This window comes from Melanotaenia boesemani, chromosome 15 (genome assembly GCF_017639745.1).
Source record: "Melanotaenia boesemani isolate fMelBoe1 chromosome 15, fMelBoe1.pri, whole genome shotgun sequence".
NCBI lineage: Eukaryota > Metazoa > Chordata > Actinopteri > Atheriniformes > Melanotaeniidae > Melanotaenia > Melanotaenia boesemani.
This window is the reverse complement of record NC_055696.1, coordinates 23,466,521-23,493,070: the sequence shown is the minus strand read 5'-3', so window position 1 is coordinate 23,493,070 and position 26,550 is coordinate 23,466,521. Positions and strand designations below refer to the sequence as shown.

Here is a 26,550-nt window from a genome sequence, read left to right as displayed (position 1 = left end):
ACTGTACACTAAACAATTAATAACCATTAAATAACAGATTTTAAAAATAAGACACACAAAAAACAACAACAAACCAACAGATATGCTGTAGGTACCCAAAGCAAGACTTCCTATGAACTCTGCTGTTTCACAATTTGGTTTTATATTCACAAATCCCCCTCCGTTGTAGCATGAAGCAGTTCTGCTTACAGTCCAATGTTCTGAAATGTTTTCTTAAGTATGCAGTGAGCCAAACGCAGTTGGTTGTCAAAGTGGCAGATATACTCACTAAAACAACATTTATGCTACAGTCATAGGAGTTGAGGCCAGAGTTTCAGTGGCCAGCTTTCCATTTATGTTTTTGATTTACATTTAGAAAATGGTAATTAAAGAAGTGAATGAAAATGGTTTGGTGGACATAAAATAAAAAACAATTACATTCCATTAATCTTATTAATAATAATAATAATAATAATAATAATGGATTAGATTTATATAGCACTTTTCACCCAAAGCGCTTTTACTTTGTATCCATTATTCATTCACTCCTCACTCATAGCTGGTGATGGTAAGCTACATGTGTAGCCACAGCTGCCCTGGGGCAGAAACGTAGCAACCAATCCGTGCCTACGGCCTCTTCGACCACCACCAAACAATCATATCCACATTCATACACCATCGATGCCAACACTGGAGGCAAGGAGGGTGAAGTGTCTTTCCCAAGGACACAGCGACAGATGATTGGTGGAGTGGGAATCGAACCGCCACCCTTCAAGTTATTGGACGACTTGAGCCACTGCCACCCACATTTTCTCCAAAGAAATGCGTACACCTAACTGAGTTGGTTGATGGAAACAGCTTTGCAGATAGTATCATGTGTCAATAGTTCAGACAATGATTGAAATGACTTACTTTAGCGCTCTTATTTGAAAGGCATCTTGCAGTATATGATATGTAATCCCACATACCCCCATACACAGAAATAATTTTCTCAATTCCCAAATGTCCTCAACAAGTGTTGCTGCTGTTTTTACTTCCTCTGTATTTATTTCTGCTTAAGACAAACATCTTTTGATGAGTTACACTACATAGTCTAGTTTATTTGCTTTAAATCAGTTTTCATAAATCTAGGTTCAGCTTCCTCTTTCAGCTCTTGGTATTTTCCTTTTACTTGATGTTGCAGTTCCTTGGGATTGCACGATCTCTGGTTGGTTTGCCATCTCCAGAAGTCACACAGGATCCTGGCTCTGCCATTTTCCTCCACCTTTGGAGGCATCTCCCACTTTGACTTTGGGACTTTAACCCATACTTTGCTACAGATGTTCCAGTTCACTATTGCAGCCGCTTGGTTGTGACTTTTCATGTATGCTGCCTAGACCTTACAAATGGCTAATTTGTTGCTGACCTCTTTGCGTAGTCTGCACCCGGCATCTCATCTGATGGGGTAGACCTTGGCCTTTATTACTAATGAACATTGTGCTGTTGTCCATGAAAAACATAACAGTGAGCCTTAATATTTAAAAAAAAAAAAAAGGATTTTTATCATTACAAACAATTACACTGCTATTTATTTAAATCCAGTGTCAAACATCCCATCCAATCTGCGGCTGGCAATTGTTCTTTGACAATTACAGTATTGCCTTATGTTATTGTTCAAAACTAGTTTTATCAGCAATTTCAGTAACTCTGTACTTAGCATCTGTCGTCAGAGGGAATCAAAAGAGTGCTCCGTTTTTTTCCCTCTTTGATAGCCTGTATTGCAAGCAGGTCTTTTTCATTGTTTTTCATTATTATTTTGAATAATTAATGCTTCTCTTTCTTAACCCACTTAACAAATCCAAGTTTTTTCTCTTATTCCTCTTTTCATTCAAGCTTACATCTCATTTGCAGGCCTCCTGTTGACCTTCTGTCCACCCCCCTTCTTACTTTCTGATTTCCCTACTTCTACAGGAGTCCAATTAGTTTCTATCCCAGCGTTGAGCCCTACTGGGAAGGGCTGGACGCAAGGTACAAGCCACGACCTTCCAGTCCTCAGTGAGTGTGCCAGCCATTGTTCCCCTGGTCCTGCACATTGTACGCACCCCTTTGCACTTTGGTTCAGTTCCTCAAAGTCCTGACCTGTCTGCATGCTTCTGGCCAAATGTCCCAACCAGGCAACAACAATACTGGTCCTGGTTTTTTTAATTAGCATTTTTGCCCTCATGTTTGTGGATGAATCACTATTACACAGAATGGTGACTCTTCTGTTTGTGCAGGCGGTGATTTGATGGCTTGGGAAACAGTGTTTACTCTTTTAAGACCTGAAGTGAATTTAAATTAATTACTTCTAAAGCAAACTAGCAGGTTGTTAGCTTACATGTACATGTTGTTGCATGCGTCAGATGTGGCATGTGAGAGTAATTTTTATCTAAGTTTAATGCTGCTACACCAGCAACCTTGTTAGTGAAAGAAATCAAATAGGAATTGCATTAACTGTATGGTAGTGCTGGTGAAGTGATTCATTGAAACAGCACTTTAAAACAACCACTGTGGATCAAAGTCCTGTACAGAAGAATAAAATAATGAAGAATGATAGGATTTTTGTGTTTTGCTAAATTTATGATACCTGAGTTTTGTCTTATTTGATAGCTGAAATTAGTCATTCTCTATATTTTAAAGCTTTGTTACGAGAATAGTTTATTTTTTGGCAGATTTACTTGTTTGCTTTCTGGCAGAAATCAAACTGAAACTACAGTCGCTAGCTAGCTAACCAGTACCATAACAACTCAAGAACTGGCCTTTCTGTCTTTATAATCCACCCACCAGCAACATAATCCATTGTCACATAACAGTGAACTCATCATGCTTTTTTATTCTTCATCAATTTTAGCGTTATGTTTTAGGAGGCTAAGCTAAAAATCTGTTAGATGGAGCCTAAGAAGGTCATTTCAGTTTATTTTAACCCATGACTGCATAAAAGAGGTGGTTGTAGCAACTGCAACGTCACCATTAATTTGTGCTTTGCAATTTTGAAGCCCTAAGTTGGTCATTACTCTCTCATTCTCATACAAGAAGCTAACAGTCTGTCAAGCTAACAGTTTGTTAGCTTTGCAAGACAGTAGGGTTTGAAATCTGTGAAGCCTGATGTGTTTTTAATAAGAGTTCTTTTAAAGATTTGTACTAATGCAGTTATCAGGCAGGTTAAATCTCGGTAGTGACATCGTAATGACTTGTGATAAAAGTTAACAGATTTAGTCTTGCTTTAGGGATGTTTTGGATCAATTATTGGTTTTTCAGTTAAAACATAACCTTTTGTCAGTCTTTATAGGCCTGAAATATCCTCACCTACTAAACTCTGCCATTAAAAACATATTAAACAACTGTATAATCTAAAATTTTATCAGGGTTTTTCATATTAAACTATGGAGGTGGACATGTGGGCCATCCATTCTGAGTCGATTAATGATATTGTTACACTCAACTGTTAATATTTACAAAATCTTACCTTACTACTCCTACAGCTTTTTTGGTACATTGACTAAAAACACCCTCAGGCTGCAAATAGAGGCAGCTTTAAGAAAAGAGGGATCTATTTGCAGACTGTGAGTAAGGTATGAACTAAAGTGACAGTGACAAGAAATGAGTGGAGGCTGAAACTCTCCAAATATCATAGAACCACTAGAGATATTAAACGAGATCTTGCCAACAGGATGCAAGAGACAAGTGGGGAATGCACAACCTTATTGCTGTAACAGGAGCAAATGCCTATAGCAGAACCAGGGGGAAACTGGACCCAATGTTCTCTTACAGTATGCAGCATTTCTGAGAGGTTCAGCGATATTATGGGTTAATAAAGATATGATATATTAATATTAAATTGTGAATATAAGACCAGTTTTTTTCTCTCATTGTCTCTAAAAAGAACTAGAGTACATTTAATAATTCATGAAATACTTTATAATTATGTTCTGTTTGACAGCTTGTTGCATAATTTATTATTCCAAAGTTTTCAAAGCATCATGAAGAAAAATATTTTTACATTAATAAAAATGATTAATTTCTTTTACAGCTGTAAAATCTTTTATTCATGCATTTAGCAGAAGTGGAGAAGTCGATCCTTCTGTCATTTTTACCAGTATGTGGAGTTTTCTCTAATGGTTTTATTTAACAGTAGACCTGCACCTAATGAAAACCTCTGAGTAACGTTAGACTCACTGGAAATCTTCAGTCACTGTTTTTGTTGCCAGTTAAACGCAACACTGTCCTCAGCCATTCAAATCTGGAAACGATACCAATCAAAAATTTAAACACATCACAATGAAGCTGTCCTCAGCTTAATAAGCTTCCCCCTGATGCCAGTACAGTATGTTCAGCATGAACAGCTAATGACAGGAGGCAGAACTATTTATGATAAACACTCTCTATTCTGGCTGGAACTGAAAGCCAGCTGTCATGCAGACAAACACTGACTTTCCCCACACTTGCCGACCTGTTTCTCTGATTCTTCTATGTTTTGTACATGTCAAATAATGTCTTCAGTGTTGTCCTCAACACCAACATTGCATTTGGGTTCAAAAAGAAAAACAGAAGTCATGTTTATCTCACGGTTAGGCCTAAAGACAGAGGCCATTCCAGCCACTTAACATCACTACCCAGAATGCACTGCAATATCAACAAAATTAATGGCCTTCAACAGAAAGGATTAAGAACATATTTATAAAATAAAAGGCATTTTGAAAACCAGACATAACCAATAAATGTTAATTTACTAAGTCATAAAAGTCATTTTTGAGAGCAGCTTTATTTTAGACCAACTCTTCATCTTTACAAAGCAAACTCTGGTCCACGAGGGTCACTGTGCTGCAGGTTTAAGATGTCTCCCTGCTCCAACACACCTGATTCAAATTAGATGAATCTAATAGCTTGTTGTCAAGTTCTGCACAATGATCCACTAATTTGAGTCAAGTGTGTTGAAGCAAGGTAAGTTTATTTGTATAGCACATTTTCATGTACCAAACAATTCAAAGTGCTTCATATAAAACATTAAAAGCATTACAACGGGCTGCAGGAACCAAATACCAAATTACACTCAGGATGATCTAGAATGTAATTTGGTATTTGGTTCCTGTGAAGCCAGTGATAAGATTTGAGGACTGGAGTTCTACAATCTACTTTCTTGGTCTTAGTGAGGACTCAAGCAGCAGCGTTGCAGACTAACTGCAGCTGTCTGATGGACTTTTTAGGGAGACCTGTAAGGACAGCATAACAGTAGTCCAGTCAACTAAAGAAAAAAGCATGGACAAGTTTTTGTAAATCCTCAATATGCTCTTTAAGTGATATTAGCCTAACTTCACAACTGTCTTAATATAACTGCTAAAATTCAGGTCTGAGTCCAGGACAACTCCCAGATTTCTGGCTTGGTTGTTAGTTTTGAACCTAGTTGTTTGAAGCTGAGAACTGACTTTTAATCTTTCTTCCTTGGCTCCAAAAATAATTATTTTAGTTTAGTCTTCATTCAAGCGGGCTAAAATTTGCAGGACAGTGGCTCTCGAGACATCCCTGATGGATAAATAGTCCAGCTTTACATAATATGTATTATGTAACATAATATTATGGCTACTGAACGTCTAGAGCAGGGATGTCAAACTCCGGTCCTCGAGGGCCGGTGTCCTGCAGGTTTTCATTGTTTCCCTGATCTAACACACCTCACTGAAATTAATGGGTTATTGTGAAGAAGTTGACAAGAAGCTGTTGGATCCATTTGATTTTATTCAGGTGTGTTAGATCAGGGAAACAATGAAAACCTGCAGGACACCGGCCCTCGAGGACCGAAGTTTGACACCCCTGGCCTAGAGGGAGCTTGTTTTAGTCACTCTGAATTCCCACCGAAGTGGAGACTGTAAAGTTAACATGACCTACAGAGTTACAACAGCCACAAACTGAAAGATGCTGTAATATGGGTTGAGACTAGGAGAGTTGTTCCAGTTTTCAACACATTCCAGCTGAAAAAGTGTTTCCCAGAATAAAACCATTCCATAAACACAATTATTTTCTACATGGTTTACAACACAAACCTTATGTGTTTTAAACATTTCCGTTGTTTGTGGCCAGTTTCCTCCATCTCCAAGTAACACCTTTGAACTGACAAACCTCACAATTCTTCCTTTTTCATCCTAAATCCTGGCAGTCACATTGTTTCTTCCCTCTGCGCTGCAGCCTTGTTACTTCAAGTTTACGTCCAGCTTAAATATTCTGCATCTTTTACTTGTAAAGCTTGTAGTATCAGTGCCCACTGTTGCTTAATGTTTGAAAGCATATGTGGAATATACTATTTAATAAAACCACATGATTACGCAATACATTTCAAGTGTAAAGATACTTTTTCAGTATGAAAAAAAAAAACCCAAAAAAGACTGAACCCTTCATTCAGTCAGTACGGCAGTCATTTGCATTTTGTCCTAACAAGGCAAGTCGAAGGGACTAAGTCTAATGTTTACTGTACATGGGTCCTGACAAATAAACTAATAAAATAAAATGAATTTGACAGAGATGCAGCAGCATCATCTTAAGTTTTATGTTGTTTTATCATTAAGACCCTGTCTGAACAAAGTGATGAAGCTGATGTTTAACATTTGACTCTAATAATTATGACTGATGGTCAAATGTACTAGAAGCAATGATCAGTGACTGTTATATGTGGCTTCACACGGCTGATGTACTTTTTCAATTGCATCTGCCTAATAAATGTTCTATTTATAGCAAAGTCATTACAAGCACAAGCCTTGGCGATTCGACTGACAACGGGCTGTGTGTGTTTATTAATGCTAAATAAAAGTATTGTGGTTTCAAAGAAAACATGGTTTCATTTCCTTTTTCTTATGAAAGCACTTGCATCAAAATTACTTTGCAAATAGAAAAACTTTCATTTTATTTTTTTTAATAACAGTTTTACCTTTAGACAATAGATGACCCAAAATTGAACTTTTGGGTCTGCCGTAGACGTAAATGTCAAGTCACTAATGGGAATTTTCATTTCCAAATTAGCTACAGGAATAAGGCAGTTAACCCTCTTAACTAACCATGGTATTTAAGATCAGTTTTGACCATGAAGTTGTCTTCTTCTTAGCTTGACTTGAAAACTAACTCCATACAGGTACATATATACAGTATATGCTAACCATCCCTTTGAATTCAACTGGTATAATAACCAAGTTAGGCATCCTCATCTAGCTCTATAATATTTTCTAAAATGTGCATGCCTTGTGCAGGTTTTGTTAAAAATTGTTAAAAGGGCTGGGTATACTGTAGCTCAGTCATTCTTAAACATAGGGCCACAGCCCATGCTTGGACCTTAAGCACAATCTCAAAGAACTTCCAGTTTTGCACCTATGAGCTGTGAGGGCTGCAGGGCTGCATAACTTATCAGTTGTACACACATGACTGTTATCCATGAGATGCTCAGTTGCTGCAGTGCAGCTTCCCACCACTTGGTGGCATTAATGTGTCAATTAGTTGTTCAACAAACCCAAACAGCTAACAAGTAAGGGGCCAATAGGTCTGTATGGAGTGTTAGCTAACGCTATCCATCACCAAAGCTTTAAAGCCCTCAACACAAGTAGAATCTTGCAACCAAACATCTAACACTCCTGGGAAAGCCTGTGTGTTAACCAACAAAAAAAAGAAAGAAAATGAGCTACAAAAGATTATAAGAAAAGTTTATTAAGTATATAAATAGATTGTTTAATTAAATGTTTTGTATTTAAGTATAAAAATAAACCATACGTGCAACTTTCACAAATGTGATATATATAAATGTCTTTGTCAAGATCTCATTGTATCATATCATATTGTGTAAAATGTTTTTTGTCATATATTTTTGACAAGGTTTTAGCTGTTAAACTGGATGTGGATTTGGTTTAGTTATTGAATACAAATTAAACCAAGAGCAAGATCAATTAAACCAATACAGTTAATATTTGAATGGGTCCCAGACCCCTTTGTTCTGGAGAAGTAAAAAAATGTTTAGAACCCCTGCTGTAGCTTATACAGTATACATATCTATATCCAAGTACCAGTTTACCACTACCATTGTCTTAACTGTCTATAAGCTAACTGGTTATCTCCTGTTCATCTAAAGATCCTCAAGGAGTCCAAACCCATCTTAACTCATTTTCTTACCTTTGATTGTGAGTGGAGGGGGCTATATTTCTACTTTTAAAATATCAAGTTGAAAACTGTTTGAAGTGTTCGATTTACAGGATGTTATCTGGCTTTCTGAACTCTCCTCACTGCTTTGGAAAAAAAGGGAAACAGAACCCATCAAGATATAAGAGTGAAATTTTAATATTCTCCCACGGCTATTGTACCTTATGCAGTCGTTACCAATACCAGCAGAAAAAATCTGATATTCAGATTAATCTGTAGATTAATCTGGAATTGTAAATCACCTAGAATAAAATACTCTACATTGCAACTGTCTAAAGAGCAGGGTGGAATCATAGCCTGAAAGATCACCATTATGTGGCACAACTCAGACCAGTTGTTTGCACTAGAAGTGGTGCAATCCAACTTTTAGAGCCAAATGGAAAGACATTGAAATAATAAGATGTTTCTTGGAAATGATAAACTAAAAAAAAACTTTACAGCACTTCCTGGATCCTATAACATCTCCTACCCTGGATGTATGGCTTGATAATAATTAAAGAAAGCAAGTTGGAGACAAAAGATAAGAGCTGTTTTGTTTATGATGCTAGATTTATACCAAACAAGCATGATTCAGGATTCAGAAATTGGAAAAAGGAGTAAAGGCTACTTGCACCATAATGAAAGATGGTAGTTTGACAAGCTCCCAAGAATTTAAAGATCAAAATCATCTAGAGAAACTAAAAAGTTTTTCGATACCACTCTGTCAGAGTAGTCCAGACAGGTATTTTAATGCTTCACGTGCAACTTTATAAACTTTTTTTTTTTTATGAGTCCTATAAATAGAGTTGTGCATGATTTATTGTAGTGTGTCATTGAATATGTGATATCCTTTCCTTTTGTGCACTACCCTGACTCTGTGAGAAATGACTGTCTGGTGTCACAAACCTCTGCATCTACACTTGGTCAATTTTAATTTTTCTAGTAAACAGTGTGTCAAGTTTCCATGTAGGTGGCATAACGGTGAGGCACCTGCTCAAACCTTTATCTTCTCAGAACTACAGCCACAATGTAAAATCAAATAATGTTTTGCATCAAGGACAAAGAAGAGACTTGTGAGTAATTCATTTGTTAACTTGCAATTGTACAGTCTAAATATGACCATGCAGGATTTTTTGCAGGATACTTCATTTGGTCATGGCTCATTATCAGCTCGGTGTTTCCGAAGCTGAACTTACAATCTTAGATTTAAATGCAACTACAGTCGTCTTTAACATTATTAATCTCTTCTGTGTTTGATGGTTTTCAGCGCCATAAGTGTAACATTGCTGCGCACAAAAATTGGCTGTGTAAATTTTATAATATTCACTTCTTCTGTATTCTTGTACATAGGTCATCTTCAGGAAAGTTGAGTCCAGAGAGCATCCGTTCAAAGGCATCCCCATCAGAATCATCTGAAGACAGTCATGACCAGCGTGGAAGGAAACCACCCCCAAGTCCAGGGAAGAAGGAGGAATTATCTTTGTACATGAAGACCAAAAGAGCAATAACAAGCAAGAAGTACATGTCCAAGCATGAAGCGGAAGCAACAACACCTATTGAACTCATCAGCCGAGGCCCAGATGGAAGATTTGTCTTAGATCCCACCGATGCAGAAATGTCTGTCAAGCCCCGACGGATTGAGGGATTCCCTTTTGTGGAAGAATCAGACCTTTATCCAGAATTTCGGCAATCAGATGAAGAGAACGACGATCCCAGGCCTCTTCCGCCAGTTATGGCCCCTCTTCGGCCTTACCAGATTTCCCCCATCTCCAGTCAGGAATCCTATCTTCAACCGCCAGCCTACAGCCCTCGTTTTCACAGGCCCTTCGAAGGTATGACCATCATGGAGAGCAGTCGGCTCCAGGCCTCAGGGCAGATCCGAGGTTCTCTCCACCACAGGGCTTTCTATGGTTATTTAGGTCCTCCTGGAGATCACGATCCCCCACCTCCTTTCTACCTACCTGATACCAGCCCACTCAGCTCTGTCATGTCCTCCCCACCATACCTTGCTGAGGGACCTTTTGCACACCCCATGATTCCAGAAGAAATGGGAGAGGGTGATTTTCCACAATATGCTGTCTCCAGTTTCCCACTCCCTCTGACACTCACCCCTTCCTCTCGTTCACCAGAGATCTGGCAGGGTCTGGATTTCAGCTTTTCAAGTCTGGAGGGGCCTCAGTTCATTTTTCCCCCACACCACCCTTTGCATTTCCGCCATGATCCTCCCTATCCCCCTCCACCTCATGTTCTTCCCCTTAGTGCTTTCCAGCCTTCCTCTCTTCCCATGCCCACCTACCCAGCTGTCCTGCCACTGGAGGCTCCAAGGAGCCACTCAAGCAAGTCTCCCAGCAAGGCCAAGCCTCATGGCTCTCCAGCCAGGCATATAGCTATGCAAGAGGCACATTTAGGGCAGCTAAGACACACAGGCCATGGTACAGGTGTGCCGGTTTTGCCTTACACCGATCCATTGGCGCATATAATCCCTAGCACATTCAGTAGCCTGGATACACGATGGTTTGAAACTGCCCCTCGTTTTAGTCCCAGGCAGAATCGTAGAATGGATTCTGGCATGCATCAAGTGGTCCTCCAACCATCTCGACTCTCACCCCTTACCCAAAGCCCACTTGGCTCTCATGAGGGCTCCCCAGAGATTGTAGTACGCCCCAGGCCACGTCCGAGCATTGTTCAACCTCCTATACCCCCAGAGATGTCTGAGATTACCCTCCTCCCTCCCTCCACAGCCAGCTTTTCAAGGAGATCATCCCCCTCCTCCTCACCTGCTCTAGGCCACGGTAGCAGGAGAGCAAGCCCAAGCTACCGTTCCCACATGGCTTTTGCCACCTCTGCAACCAGCTACCCAGCTTCCCAGTCCCCATCTCCTCCCATGGAAAGCAGCAACTTATTTGGGCAGATACCATCTCAGAGGAGGACTGAGGAGGAGATCCTTCCATCTGAGCACTCTCCACCCCAGTTGTCAGCTTCAGGGTAGGTCTGTTAGGCATGCAGAGAGGGATGCCATTTATGTCATCTGCCCCAACCCATAATGCTTTGATGTGTGAAGTTGCTCTGACATTTTGGTTATGAAGGTGCTGTCAAATTTCCATCAGTTTTTAAAACCATGGCTAATTAGTTTAACAGTTTAGTTTATGATTTTATGAAAAATGGAAATGAAAAATAAATGGTTGAAGGGAACCCATTTTGTTATAATGATCCATTCTAGTTCTATATTTTTGGTGTAGTATCAGTCTAGTCATTGCTGCTTTTCATGTCAGACATCATGTTGGAGGTATCTACTAACTGAATCTGTGAAGCATTGTTCCAAGTTGATCACATGGAAAAATGCAACACATTTTTTCAATGAAAACACTAAAAGAATAAATTTGCCTCAAGAAATTTTATGTTGAATTGGCGAGAAAATGATGTTGTTTTCACAGATTTCATTTCAGACCTTTAAGGGCTATAGTCCATCCCAATGAAAACCCCTTTTTGCCAGTACAGTGTGTAAGCTGTTTGATACAAGCCCCTAAAAGCCTGGGAATTTTGCAGACACCACCAAGGATCCCCGTTTTTCCATCTGTATCATGCGTTATCCTGCTTTCACTTAACAGGAGGAATCCCATAATATTCATCCAATTGATTCCCCAGACAAAACACCCATTGGTATGTCTAGTTCTAAGTCTTTGAAAGTGCCTTTATCATGCAGAAGGATGCTTTAAGAAGAGTTCATCTTGGCAGGCCCTGCGGCCCATCCTCAGCCTTAGTAACTTGATTGCATGACCAATTTTTCTTTACCTTCCAACCTTTCAGATTTTTCCTGCCCAACTTCCTTTTACCTTTCTGTAACCCTCATCTTCCCAAACCTTTAAAAGCCACCAGGTCACCTCCAGGTCTGACTACCAAGGAAAGGTTGTTGGGCAAAGTGTGTCACAGGGCCTGTCCGCTTCTCATGTACTGCAATGTCTCCATCATTATGAATTAGGGGCAGTGTGGTGGTTCTTAATGACTCCTGGAGTCTTACCTGCTTTGTTTTTGATTGATCTCAGCTATCTGGGCAGCGTTGTTGTGACCAGGTCCTCTACACCGCAATAGGTAAGGGTTGGATCCATGTCTGAAAGGGGGGGGTTAGCAGGTGGGACTTTTTTTGATCACCTCGTCCTTTAAAGGGGAATACAAGACTTTTGAGTCTTTATTTGATTTGTTCCTTCTGTCAGTTAACACATGTAATTCTTTTCAGTTCTTTCCTTTCTCCTTGTGGCTATGCATTTTAAGTTCTGCAGTATCAAGTACATTATGCATTCTGACTGATATGCATATGCCATCTGTTAGCCAAGAGATCAGGTCAAAGAAGTATCACCAACTTCATGCTTGAGTTTTTGCTAATTGACCACAAACTAATGTAACCTGTTGATCCGATAATAAGATTGCCAAATCCCATTGTTCAAACTTAAAACAGTTATCCAAGCCTGAAATCAGTCTTTTTTATTTATTGATTCATATATGTATCAGTTACGCAGAGTATTTTATTCAGGAAAATGTTAGTCACGGGTCTGTAAAGCATATTAGTTTTAATGTGGAGCAAAACCACAACTTTGCATAGTTTAATTTCAACGCACTCTAAGTGATATCACCAATATTTAGATGTTTATTATTAGTTTTGACAATTAATTGATAAACAGAATTTTGTCAAAACTCACTCTTCTATGCACACGTCCACTGATGTTCCCCATATTTCTGCTATTTATCCATAATTCTGCAGAGATATGTTTTTGTTCATGTGATGCACTCCTTTGGAGAGGTGACCATGAAGCAGACATTATAGCTTTACCTTATGGAGACGTTCTGTCTTCTCTACACTCATACCGTTTCAAGCACCATTTCGCTTGCTGCTGTGTTTCAGCAAGCAGATTTATTGGGGCGGCAGAGGCTCAGGTGGTAGAGCATCCAATAATCGGAAGATTGGCGGTCTGATTCCCACTCTGTCGTTGTGTCCTTGGGCAAGACACTTCACCCTCCTTGCATCGATGTCATCATTGCCAGTGGATGAATGTTTGGTGGTGGTTGGAGAGGCTATAGGCGTCGTTTGGCTGCCACAGTCTGCCCCAGGACAGCTGTGGCTACATGCAGCTACCATCACCAAGTATGAATGAGGAGAGAACAAATAATGGATATAATGTAAAGGTCTTTGGATGCCTTGAAAAATGCTATATAAATATAATCCATTATTATTATTATTACTTGGATTTCTATGATCAAACCTTAACTTTTAAAATGCATGTATATGTATAAGTCCAGTCAAAAATCAAAGCTCTGAAAGCTGGACTAACACACGCCCACATAATTTCATCAGGGATTGAAAACCTCTGACATACAAACACTCAAATGGGCCTAGGTATGCACATGCTCAGAAGCCGCATTGTTTTACAAGCAGCTGTCATAAACGTTTTTTTCTTAATTTATTTTGTTTTTTTTGTCAGAAAGCTAAGTGTGTCAGAAATTGGAATTAAAAAGCAGCCCATTAAGACTTCATGTTAACCCACAGTTAGCAAAATAACCACTCAACTCACTTGACATGTGCAGTGAATTAGACTATACTTGCATGTACAGTGATTGCCCACACAGAAAGTTAGAAGTGGGAGAATCTTTTTAATGTATTCTTACACAGTCTCATTAAAAAACCTAATTCCCCTCCTTATGCATGAGTACTGGGAAACATATGTTGGTCCAGTAAAATGTACAGGTTGAACACCACAGCTGGACTTGGCTGTGGATGAAATCATGCCAACTAAGACTGCCTGCACCTATAATACCACCTCAGTTCCACCAACTTTAAGGATGACCTGGCATCCTCTGTCTGTTTCTAGGTAGAAGCTTAAATAAAATCTGGACTTCCGATCCAAGCCATCTGGCAGATGAAAGGGCTATTATGAGTCCCATTTTCACCAAGTGAAAACTAAATGCCCTCCTAACTACTTAGTTCTTAAAGACCCACTCCGGTGAACATCATGTGGTATTTATCTGACACTAGAGGACATATCTTGTGAAAAATTTGATCAAAATGGCTTTTCTGAGTATTTCTGCATTTAAATCATTGTGAACCAATGGCGGGCAGAAAAAGGTGAGCTCAGACAGACCCACATTTACATGTCATAAACCCACAGGGCGAGGCCACAAGCTCTTGCCCCTCCATCTCCGCCCGTTCTGACTCTGATGACGAAGAGATGGCGGATCGACATGTATGTGCAGTAGAGGGTTTCTAATTACAATAACTTTCATTATTTTTCAAAAAATTTTGTTGTGAGAGAGCAATGGATTAGGTTTCTCGGTCATCACAATATAACAAACCACACATTGGTTTGCAGTCAACACTTCAAGGAAGACATGGGTCAGCATAGCTCCTATTTTATATGCCTTATTTTTTTTTTTTTTTTTTTTCCACCGCTAATGATCGGTCAGTACGCTAGCATGCAGAGCCAGCACATAGCGACAGGAGGGAGGGGGGTGTTGGGCACCAACAGGGAAAGGCACTGAGCAGTGCTGACTCCGCCCACAACTCAGAGGCAAATTGCTAATGAGCTACTGGTCCTCTGCAGAAGCAGAGTCCTGGAAAAGGGCGCAAGTTTTGTGATTTTTGCCAAAAACTTCATAATCACAATTTAAAGACCCCTGAGAACATTTTAAATAGTTCCAAATAAGCATTGGAGTGGGTCTTTAATGGTTGCTTTGCTACCAAACCTATAGTCAACTCCCAGCAAACAAACACAAGAATTGCATGTAAAGAGTAACTTTAATATGTACCTCATTACTGCTTCCTCCTTTACCCAGTGGTCTGCTGTTCTCCATTCTGCTTAGAGTGCAGCCCTATTATAACCCTTAGCTTGTTTCAACTACCCAAAGCTGATCTGACTTCAGATTCTCAAGGCTCACGATAAGATCCACAGTAAGCTTTTTGATCAACTTTCTGGTATACCAGATCAAACAAGAACATAGCTAGACTTTTGTTAATTGAAGAATTCCATCGATTCATTTTTTGATCCTAACATCCAGCAATATCACAAACAGACATCCAGCTACTCCTGGTGTTATTGGACCCCTCTGTCTAAAAAGCATCTAATGAGCTTATTGCAATCTGCACTGTGCACCAACCATTTAATGAACTCAACTCACAACATTATGTTTAAAGGCCACATATTATACATTTTTCAACAATTTCATATGGTTGTCAGAGGTCCAACAACATTGTTTTTAAAGTGTGTTACCCCCAAATTCAGCCTTGGTCCTTAATTTCAGCCATTCCAAAAGTAGCTCTTGTGAGCTCTAATGAGAAGGGGCTGTTTCTAAGTCTGAACCTTTAAATGTTCATGAATGGTGCCTGTCCACACCCCTCTCTGGGAGAGGATCCAGTATTCGCAGGCGCCCGCTCTGTGATTTTAGAGGACAGGCTCAGCTAGCTGGGGGGGCGGGTCAATGACAGTATCCACTACCACAGACTGTAGTTATTTCCCTTCATGAGGCCACAAAGGGAAAGATCTCAGACTCACCTATTTGAGCACACATTTGCTAAAAAAGTGGAGCAAGCAAGTGAGAGAGGTGACAGAATTTTCTAATTTTTGGGCCTCATACACAGGCTATGAGAAGACTTATGACTGTTAGAAAGTGAATTTTGCATAATATGGGACCTTTAATCTTTGCAGACTACAATGACAAAACCTGATAAGTCACTGTAGGGTAAGACTATTAAGATCAGATGGTAATTAAGGGTGCATCCACACCTTACAGTCTGCAAGACTCTACGATTGGGGACTCTGTTGACTTGGGATTTGCAACATTCTTCCAGTCCAAGTTAGATTTTTTTACACTGCACGAGTCAAACGAACTGGACCTTGTGAACATTATTCCCCTCCTCATCAACGGTGGCGCTGCATCAAGAATTACTGAAGGAGAAGACAAGACAAAGAAGAAAACTAACTCATCTATTGCAGGACTATTTCTATCTCTTCCCTATTTCTCTCCGTGCTGCCTTCTTCTTTGTGAAGAGGTGTTGTGAGCTGGAAGAGCTGTCATACTTATAGACAACTGAAGATCACATAGTTTAACAGTCCTCAGTCTGAACATGTGTTTGGTGGACCAAAGACATCCTCATCCATGCTTTAATTTCATGCCAGTAGCCACTGAAGTAATACCAATAATTAAGAATATTGTAACAGTCTTTGCTTCCTTCATCAGAAAAAAGAACCACCTATTTGGTTGCTTAACCAGTCACGCCCACACAGTTATATGAAAAAGAAAGTAAACAATTGCTTTTCACCTTTCAAAAGTTATATCAGGGCATGATTTTAAAAATCATCTGGTCTTGAAATGAGGTTAATATAAACAACAACACATGCTGTATTGCAGTGCAGCATGTAGATAAACTAAACACACCCTATGATTCAGTAGCTTGTAGAAGCACCTTTAGCAACAATAATTTAAATTTTCAGCATGATATTATCAGTCTGTCTTATTGTTGTGGAGGATTTTTGTTCCACTTTTCTTTACAACGTTACTTCAGTTCATTGAAGTTTGCAGCATTTTTTCTGCACAGCTCTCTAAAGGTCCCAACATAGCATTCAAATCATGTTGAGGTCTGAACTTTGACTGGATCATTTAATACACATTAAATCTTTTCTTTTCCAGTCACCATGTTGTAGATCTGCTGCTGTGTGTGGGATCATTGTTTTGTTGCATGACCCAGTTTTAGCCGAACTTTAGCTGTCGGACAGATGGCCTCATGTTTGACTCTAGAATACTTTGGTATACAGAGGAGTTCATGGCTCACTCAGTGACTGCATCATGTCCAGGTCCTGTGGCTGGAAAACGAGCCCAAATCATCAGCCCTCCTCCTCCATGCTTGACAGTTGGTATGAGGTGTTTATTCTGATAAACCAGGTTTGGTTTTCTTCAAACATGCTGCTGTGGTCTAGTCTGTACAAAGGACAAGTCTTGTGGTTTCAGATGCTGTTTTACGAGCTGTGCTGCCATGTTTTTTTTTTTTAAGAGAAGAGGCTTTCTCCTGCAACCCCTCCAAATGAGCCATACTTGTCTTTTTCTAATTGCTCTGTTAGGAATTTTAACATGCTAACTGAAGCCTGGAGACTCTGAGATGTAACACTTATTTGAGAATTGGGTGAGATTAATGGCAGGCATAATCCTGGAAAAAATGTTCTATACTATCAAACTAGCAAAACTTCCATTTTTATGTCTTTGATCCATTTATCAGTCAAGTTTATTTCATTAGCAGCACCTGGCAGCTATTCATGATTATATCTTCTATTCTAGTAAGGACCAGATGATTTTTATGTCCTGATACAAGAAATCTGAAATGAGAGTAGATTTTGTTTTTACATGACTATATGACCACACACAGACAACTGGATAGTATTAATAATAAAAGTCAAACACACGGTTTCCAGCATGTGAATACCAATTTATGTGTCTTATGTATCATGTATAAGTTTTTATGGTGTGGTATTTTTCCACGAACTAATGTTTTATGATTAAAAGGATCTAAAGAATGCTTTTAGCATTCTCCTCAAGCGTGACACATTATGCCACGTATATAGACAGATGCTCATAAAAATCACTTGAAAATATCCAGAAACATATGAAATATTTTGTAAGATTGGAACACCGTGCCTATGTTTAGGCCTGTTTTAGGCCACAGTACAATGTGTGGACTTTATCTTTGCAAAGGTAAACTCTGATAAAAGTGAAGCACAACCATATTAGATAGGTTCAAGCGAGGTCTTTATTATGGCCATTTTGGTTCAGTTTGGCACCATCAACATCTCTAAATGTGAAGGTTAAGCTGTGCGTACACTTGAAGTCATTGTTCATAGTATAGACCTGCACGGGACGGGATTTAAATCCGGTCCCCGCTAGCTCCCGAAGCCTGCTGGGCTTTCCCACCTGCTCCCACGATATTCCCTTCACCGGACCGCCCGAGGACTTTCCATGGGTCGCAAATTCTGAAGATGATCTTCTCATTACAATTTATGAGGGATTTTTCCAGAGTGCTGAGTGAGCTTTTGATTGACAACCCTCACAGGCCACCCTTCGTCTTTAGACGTGCGCTCCTCACAGCGAGCCACTGCGGACGCAAGAAGGCTTTTTGCTATTTTTGTCCACAACAATTTGAAAGCGACTCCAAATGTCTGACTTCCCACTTTTGTTAGCTTGCACTATATATGTGCCATCTCTTATTTTACTTGCAACCAACTTAACCAACTTAACTCCTCCTTACCACTCATCATCTGCTTCTTTTTGTCTCACGCGCTGTTGTCTGAGTCAATCGGGGCATGTGCTGGAGGCGGACCCGACATGTTTTGTTCTGACCGCTGTTCCTGCCCAAGGCTGTGTGAATCCTGCCCAATCCCGGGAGATTTGTGGCAGGTCATGCAGGAATTTCCATCTGTTGCAGGTCTCTAGTTCACAGCCCTCGGAAATGGTTTTGTATGTAACTGGCAGTGATTAAATCTTAGCACGTTTGAAGTTCTTAGCTTACTGGTTTCAGGAGGTTAGGATAAAAACATAAACAAAACACCAGATCCCTTGCAGGTTTTAAAAAGCCTCAGAGCAGCAGCAGGAGCCTTGACCAGCCTTTCCCACAAGCCCTGAAATAGTCATCCCTGGTAGACACATGGCTCTAAAAGCCTGCATAAATCTTCTGTACTAAGCACCAATCAGTCCGTCTGCTTTGCACCTGTAAGATTGGACCATAGGGCAGATCTCACTTCCATGTCCAGCAAATGTCCAGTCAAAGCAGCTTAGCTACTTGTTTTTATCCTAAGGAACAAATATTTTGCAGAAGTGGGCACACAGAGGGGTCGAAGACCCCCTTCTGTTACAATAAGGTGCCCAGTGAAGTACTGTGAATGTATTCCCCTTTAAAGTCATGTTCCATGTGCAAACTCTGCCATGCATGCCATCGCTAAATATTGCTCTTCCGTTTAAAAAAAAACTAAATAATTATATTGAGAAATTATTGTTACATTTGTTGTCCTGGTGCTTCGCTTTTCTTTGGCTTATTTTTCATTATGTGACTGTTCCCGAGTAGTCATTTTCCCCCCTCCCGCCATCTCTCCCCCTGTCAGCATGGTGAAGCCCATTGTAGACAGTATCCATGTCTATGAACACATATTGATGATGCTTTGTCGCTCAGCTGTGATTCTCCCCCTCTACTAACGACATTCGGTTTCTCTCTGCAGCCACGGTGGGACAATGGCCTCTATGTAATGCTAATTGTTTTCTGTGCCTCGAGAGAAACAAGTGTGTGTTTGTGGCAGAAATCTGTGGGCTGCCGATTTACATGTGCCTCCATAAACGGGAGGGAGTTCATGAGAAGCTGCGATATGTACACTCACCAAAGAACCATTTGCATCTGTTATTTTCAGAGTGGGATAGAGTAATTCATACAGTAAATATCAAATCAACAAACACTGAATCTATTGGAAAGTCTTGCATACATTTTGTTTACAGTATTCATGTTTATTGGTGAATTTTGCTCTGAAACCAACAGTGCAAGTCTTTTAAATGTTGTACCCTCTCAGCGATGTTACTCACGTTATCTGCACCATGAGGTAAATGGATGGTTTCAGAAGTTGTGAAATACTTTTTTGATTTCTTTGGATATAGATTGTTTGGATCAATTTGAGCGAAATACCTTTAGATGTCCTTGAAGGACAAAAAAATTTCAAGGTCCACAAATTTTAAATGTCAGAGATTGAGATTTCAATTTTGTGCAAATATTAACAATTAACCTAAATATATCTGTGTTAATTTGGATTTTGTAAGAATATGGTAATTGTAAAGTAGTAGTATTGATGTCTAAACCTCTGAAAAGAGACCCCCGCTTTTGCTGGATTTCAGAGTACAGCTGTTTCGGTGACTCACATTGATCCTTTGGCAATGTGCTGCACCTCTTTGCTTAGCACGAGCAGTGCTGTTTTTGGGATTGTGTGAGTTTTTGTGCGCTCCGTAGTGCACACACACAGTGCACTGACCATGTTTGGCCCAGAGTTACCTGCTTTTTCCTTCTCTCTCTCCTCTTTTTCCAGAAAACGTCGAGGTGCACCGAGTGCCCATTCGGGGTCTGAGAGGATTGATGCACTGAGATATCAACGTATTAAAAAGGCCAAGAAGATGACCATGAACAACAATAACTCAAAGACCAGAAAGAAAGCAGGTACACACCCTGATCTTCTCCCTTCTCAGTTTGCAAACAGGGATATAAAGTTAGCACAAAAAGTAAGGAAATTTGGTGGATAATTCTTTTTTTTTTTAACAATAAATCTCATATTTTTAGAAAGTCTGTTTTATTTCCATTTTAAATGACGCCACATTTGTAAGGAAGATGCATTTGTGGGAGAACAACAGAGTTGAGTATTTGTTTTGCACTCATGATAAACTTCAACTTATTATTGGGAAAGTTTATACAAACATAATGAGAAATAAGGGAAATAAAACCAAAAGAAGAAAACACAAAAGTCCAAAATGAGATTGACTAATTGACTAATTGACTAATGACCCCAGTAAATTACAACAATTTTCAGTCATTATATCATAATCACATTCATTAGTGATAACTGCTCGGCAATATGAAACAATAATGATAATAACAATACTCAGTAGATACATCAGTATCCATTTTTTGTTTGTTTGTTTGTTTGTTGTGTTTTTTTGTGGACTTGGGTCATGACTTAAGACAGGGTCCCTCAGAGGGATCCTGCTGGGTCCCTGGGAGGGATTTTGGACATGGAATAATCTAAATCTATTGACTTAATGCCAAAAATGGACATTTTTACAATATGCCACACTGCTTTGGCTGCACCTGCTTTATCCAGCTTGTGTTCATGCTGTACTGACTGCACCACCACCATTTATGTCTTGGCATGTGTTGCATCTTATCACATCAATACACAAGCCACATTTCATGGGCAGTTTTAAAAGGATTCAAGGAACTTTGATTGTCATATCGGCAATTAAAAAGTTACTAAAACACCTATGAATAAAATGAAATAAAATAAATTAAGAGAAGGTGAGCACATAATACTATATATTGCACCTAATAATGTGTTCAGGAAAGTGTTCATCCTGCAGAGGTGAAGGGTATATGGTGGGGGTGGGGAATGGTATCCAGGCTACAGGACACCGCCAGAGTTCAGCAGTCCAACCGGAAAGAAGCTGTTCCTCAGCCTAGTGAACCCCTGCAGCCTCCCCTTCGAAAGTGGATTTGAAGATGCTGAAAGCTGAATTTTCTTATTGTCATAGGGAGCCAGAGTTGTTGTTTTTCCATGTTTTTGCTGATCACAACCAAACCAATCCTAAACTGGATCATGCAACAGGACAATGACCCCAAACACAGCAGTAAATCCACCTACAAAACAGCCGGTTCAGAATCTGTAAACATCTCTTCACCGTGAGTTTTCTTGGCTTTGAACTAATGCTCCATCTCTTCTGCTCCAGGTGTCTCCACCTCTCAGACCCAGCAGGCCTACACCTCTCAGGTACTCCAGCCCGAAGAAGCTCTCTACCTCCGCAAGAAGAAGAAACGGCCCATTCTCCACGATCCATACACTCGCTTTTCTGCTCTGCTGTACCGCCGCCCACCTCGAGAGGACCAGAAGGCCATTTTAGCTAGCATGGACAACATGGACCCAGACCATGCCACTCTGCTCTGAAAGCCCACTGGGGATGAGGTTCCATCCATGTGTTTCCCTCTCCTTTCCCGACCATTCCACTATAAAACAGTAGCTACTTCCCCGTTGGAAAAATCAGTGGTCAATTTGAATATTTGCTCTTCATTATCCACAGTGTTAGCACTTCAGATTGATTCAGAGGGAATATTCTGTAGCTACATCCTTGGTCAGTTCAATTTACATTAGCAAGCAGTCTGCTGTTTTCATAAGATAACCTTGATTAGTACAAATATATATATATATAACAAAAAAAAGAGACCAAACTTGTTTTTACTTGTTGGAAAAAAAAGAAAAAGACAAACTGGTCTCAACTTTCTTTTATCAAAAGTAGTTATAATGTCAAATTGGAGCAACATCCCAGATCGGAGTTGTAGAAGTTGTAGTTCTGGGAATCTCAAAAACATGTTCCGGATGTTTTCAAATCAAGTAATATTCCCTTTTAAACATCAGTTTAGATTTTTAGCGATTCCAATCAAAACAGTAGCTGCCAGACTTTCCAAAAGTTTTACTCCAGTGCAAAAACAAAACAAACAAACAAACAAAAAAAACAACAACACAGTTTTACAAAAAGAGGAAAGACTTGATTATCAGGCCCCTAATTCTTAATAAAGAAGAAAAAACAAAAACTTCCAAAATCCTTGTTTTTTCTACTCCAGTGCATTTTCAATCGGAACATATTGCCCAGGTATGGGTCTTGTTTCTGGTGTTGAGTTGATTTCCAAACTTTCCCTGTCACCCAGAAAAAAAAGGAAAACATCCCACTGTGTCTCAGTTTACAGCCCCGTCCACCGGATCCTCTCCATCTGTGATCTGCCCAGAAACTCGCCTCACAAAGTTCTTACTTCCTACAAAGTATACCTCAGAGCATAGGACACGAGACCACGCAACCACCAGGATTAACCAGATGAACACTTTAGCCTTTTATTCTTGTCCTAGTGACTACTGTTACATTTCATCAAGCATCTTTTAATTCTGTCATTCTGTGTTATTTACAAGTACAAACTTTGCTCATTAAGTTTATAAAGTTATGAAGTTCTGCTCTGTGGTAAATGATGTGGACCTGGAAGTTTTCCTTTATTTCTTCCAGGGAGAAGTCACATCTTATATCTGCATGCACTCGAAAGTCAAATATTGGATTTTTTGCTGTCAGGAAAAACTAGTTTGATTTGAAGAAATCTAATCCCGCCAATCGCTAGCGCTTCAGTTTCAGCTGCTTCTCACATCTTAGGATGGTTTGCACTGGAGCAAAATCTTCTGCATTTTCCATTAGAGCCCTTTTCGTCTCCTTTTCTTCTACTTTAGGCAGTGTAGAGGGCTTCGAATCCTATTCAAAAACAAAATGCCAAAACATATTCATTTAAAGAAAAAGCCCAAAGTGGAGGATAGGATTTTGTGCCATAGTAAATGATAAATTTTTTCCACCTTTATAAAAAGAACCCTTGGCTTTCTTTGGCCTTAATCTGATTCAGTTGTGTCATTTTTTAAATTTATTTATAACAGAATTTATTTTTATTCTTGTCTTTTGTTGTATGTGTGAGCGTCTGCCTCCTTGTGATTTAAATTGAGCTGAGCGTCTAGTCATCGTCCGAACGAAGAGTATACGGCATTAAACACAACACAGAGTGAGCCAAACGTTTTTGGTGTGTTTAAACTCTGACATGGAAATGTGGGTAAAAATTTATTTTTATTTCTGATTTCCTGAGTAAGGAAGTGCCATAACTCGCTGCTGCTCGGTCACGTTTCCGCTTCATTGATTCAAGCTTCACCTGTTTTCCTTTAGTTTGTCTCAGAAGGTGCTAAGCTGTGAGAAAAGCATGTTCGGGGTGGTATGTCTATGTTTGTGTGCATTTTTCTTTTTTTTTTTAATGTATTTATTTCTGATTTTTCTGTGATTTTGAGCTGCTACTCCAACTACAGACATCTGAAATCAGCCACGTTTTATAAATTTGGCTGCTGGGTTCAGATATTTCCACAATGCATTCTAACAAAAGGAGCAGATTGGGAATTTTTGAGGAGATATGAATCATTTTAATTGATATCTGCTAAGCAAAACATAGAATATGGCTGTGATAAAAGTAGACAATAAGCTAAATTTAAAATCACAGTCTTGTCCAACATTTTGAATTTCTTTATTATTCAACTTAGTATTCAAGTAGGATGGAATAATGTCTCTATTAAGGCACCTGTTCTGGAAATACCTTTAAGAAAAATTCATAAAATGCACTGTCAATATCTGTAACTCAAGCTAAGGCCACGATCTCACCACAACCTCCAAAGATGGCATGAATGGAGAAGAGAATCTTGTTTTAAGTGACGTGAACCTTTCAGTGATGCAGCCGTCTCATCACAGGTGCTTTAGCCACAGTGTCAAACAAGAGGCTCCTCAGAACAGCCTAAGGTGCTACGCAAAACCACAGCGCAACGCTCAGCGAGTGCAAACGCCACTTCCGTTTTCATACAGTAACTGTATTTTTGTATTTTTTATAAAACAGCAACAGGATTAGGCTGTTGGAGTGGTGGTTGGATTCAAAAATCACACTGAAAGAGAAACAAGGGGCTCATCTTCCACAAAGCCTCAACTAAAGGTAGAAGAAGAAAAGTGCCATGTTTCCTTTCAGCAAAGCGTTTTCTTGATGGAAGGATTCAGAGCAGACCTGAGATGTTTGTGTTGCTGCAGGTTCTCTGGGGAGAGCTTTGTTTTGTTTGTTAGCTGGAGCTGCTGAGGGTGTCATAAAGCCTGCAGCACGGCTCCAGAGACGAGGAGAAATCATGGAAGGTCACTAAAAATACCCCAGCTGGGACTATAATGACAATATTTATAAATGAGACCCTTTTGAAGTTTAAAACTTTTCCTGATGGTGGCGTTTCTGACTAATATTTCCTTAGAATTTCTTTAGAAATCAAGAATTAAACACATTAAATTAGCATTTATATGTACATACTGCACCAACATGTTTGATTATACATTGCTATTATATTAATTTTGTGGCAGAATTACTTGTTTTTTTTTATTTGCCAAGTAAATAGTGATCCATAACACAAGAACATATGATTGAAACTCATCACAAATATACATGCAGCTTCAGAACCTGAGCTGATTTGGTTAAAAACCTAATATTTCAATTATTAAGACAAACAGATTGGCAGCAGTGAGGAATTGGTTGCTTCCTGCAACTGCACCAAGGGCTTTAACGAGACTTACAGTATGTGAAGTGAGGACATAGTGAAGTGGACAAGTGAGACATCTCAACCAGGCTAAAGGCAAGGTCGGCTCTGCCTCTTCATAGAAGTACTGTACTGTATATCTCCTCACGTGCCACAGAGATACAAAGTGTTTGATGAGAGATGTGATTAATAAGGTTAAACAGTGTGCAAAAAAAAGGGTCATTACCACTACCTGCAAACGCCCTGCAGCTGTTGTGTTTAAGACAATTATGGTGACAGTTTGCAAGCAAAAAGTCATTAAAAATCTTTGCTAAAGTGGCTATATGTTTTTTTCCAGATGTGCACTCGTAAATTCACAGCTGAACATTTACTCAGGCTCATAACGCTACAAAAAGAATTTCCACATGTGATCCTGCAGACAGTTTTTCCACCGCAGCACTGATATGCATTAAATCCTGAGCTGTGTGGTTTAATAATTTCAGCTGATTTCAAGCTTTAGTCTTGTTCTGCTGATTTCTGATCAGGATTCACTGCGACTCTGAGGCACCTAACAGTGATGTGCAAAATATTAACCACAATACAAAAAAATAAATAAATAAATGTGAGTAACACAAATGGAACAAATGGTCATTTTAAAACACAATCATTAATTAAAGCTGTATTTTTACAGTTCTTTAACGTACAGTACAAAGCAAAAATTTGGACACCTACTTCGACGTAGGTTTTTGTCCACTTTTTTTCCTGCATTAATAAATAGATTATTTAATTAATACTTCTTGGAGTGTTCATCCTTCTGATGCTCCACATTTTCGAACAATAATCCTCAGTTAAAGTTACTGTACAAGACTTTAGTAACTGGTTCTGACTGTAAGAGCAACATCACACGTTTTATCCCTCAAAGACCACACGTGAGGAAACTCAGTACTGTATATGGCCGTGTTTATGACCTGAGGAGGACCAGACCATGCGTTGGTGTTGTCCCATTCTAATTTAAAATCTATTAAGAGATATTTAGTTGTTAATGTTCATAATTTGACATGTTTTAAAAAGCTTTCAGCTCAAGCTAAAAGAGAATCTCTGGTGCTAGCGTCAGTCACTTTAGTGAAGAGTAACTTAAAGCCTCTTAAACTGATATATTATTTTCATTGTCCCAAAAAAAGAAATAAATTTGGGATAAAATAATGAAGTTGAGCACTATTTAAAAAACCAACCTTTAAATGAAGAGGCAGTATAAAACCCCAATAAACAGGATGAGAAAACATAAGTGGGTTGTAGAAATACCTCCTCCTGGAAGACCAGCAGCCGATGCATTCATGTAGAAATCTTCATCCAAACTTAACTAAACACATCAGTTAAAAATCAGCCTTTGCATAATGCAGAAGCACGTGTGAATCCTGCCTAGTGCATCGCAGTAACACAGATTAAAGTATTGATACTCCAACCCGAGTGTAAAAACATAAAAAGGAAAAAACTGATTTAAGAGAATAAAAAAGTTTTGTTAACACTGTGT

General features: G+C 39.3%; 1 protein-coding gene across 1 annotated transcript in view; it reads left to right on the top strand.

Annotated features, from left to right (window-relative positions):
- The window catches only part of igsf9bb (immunoglobulin superfamily, member 9Bb), a 130,780-nt gene extending 108,295 nt beyond the window's left edge, over nucleotides 1-22,485 (top strand). Inside the window, exons 18-20 of the mRNA XM_042009025.1 lie at nucleotides 9,493-11,127; nucleotides 20,235-20,362; nucleotides 21,643-22,485. Coding sequence (XP_041864959.1) covers nucleotides 9,493-11,127; nucleotides 20,235-20,362; nucleotides 21,643-21,857 — 1,978 coding nt within the window. The 3' untranslated portion in view covers nucleotides 21,858-22,485. The remainder of the gene's footprint in view (nucleotides 1-9,492; nucleotides 11,128-20,234; nucleotides 20,363-21,642) is intronic.
- The last annotated feature ends 4,065 nt before the right edge of the window (nucleotides 22,486-26,550 follow it).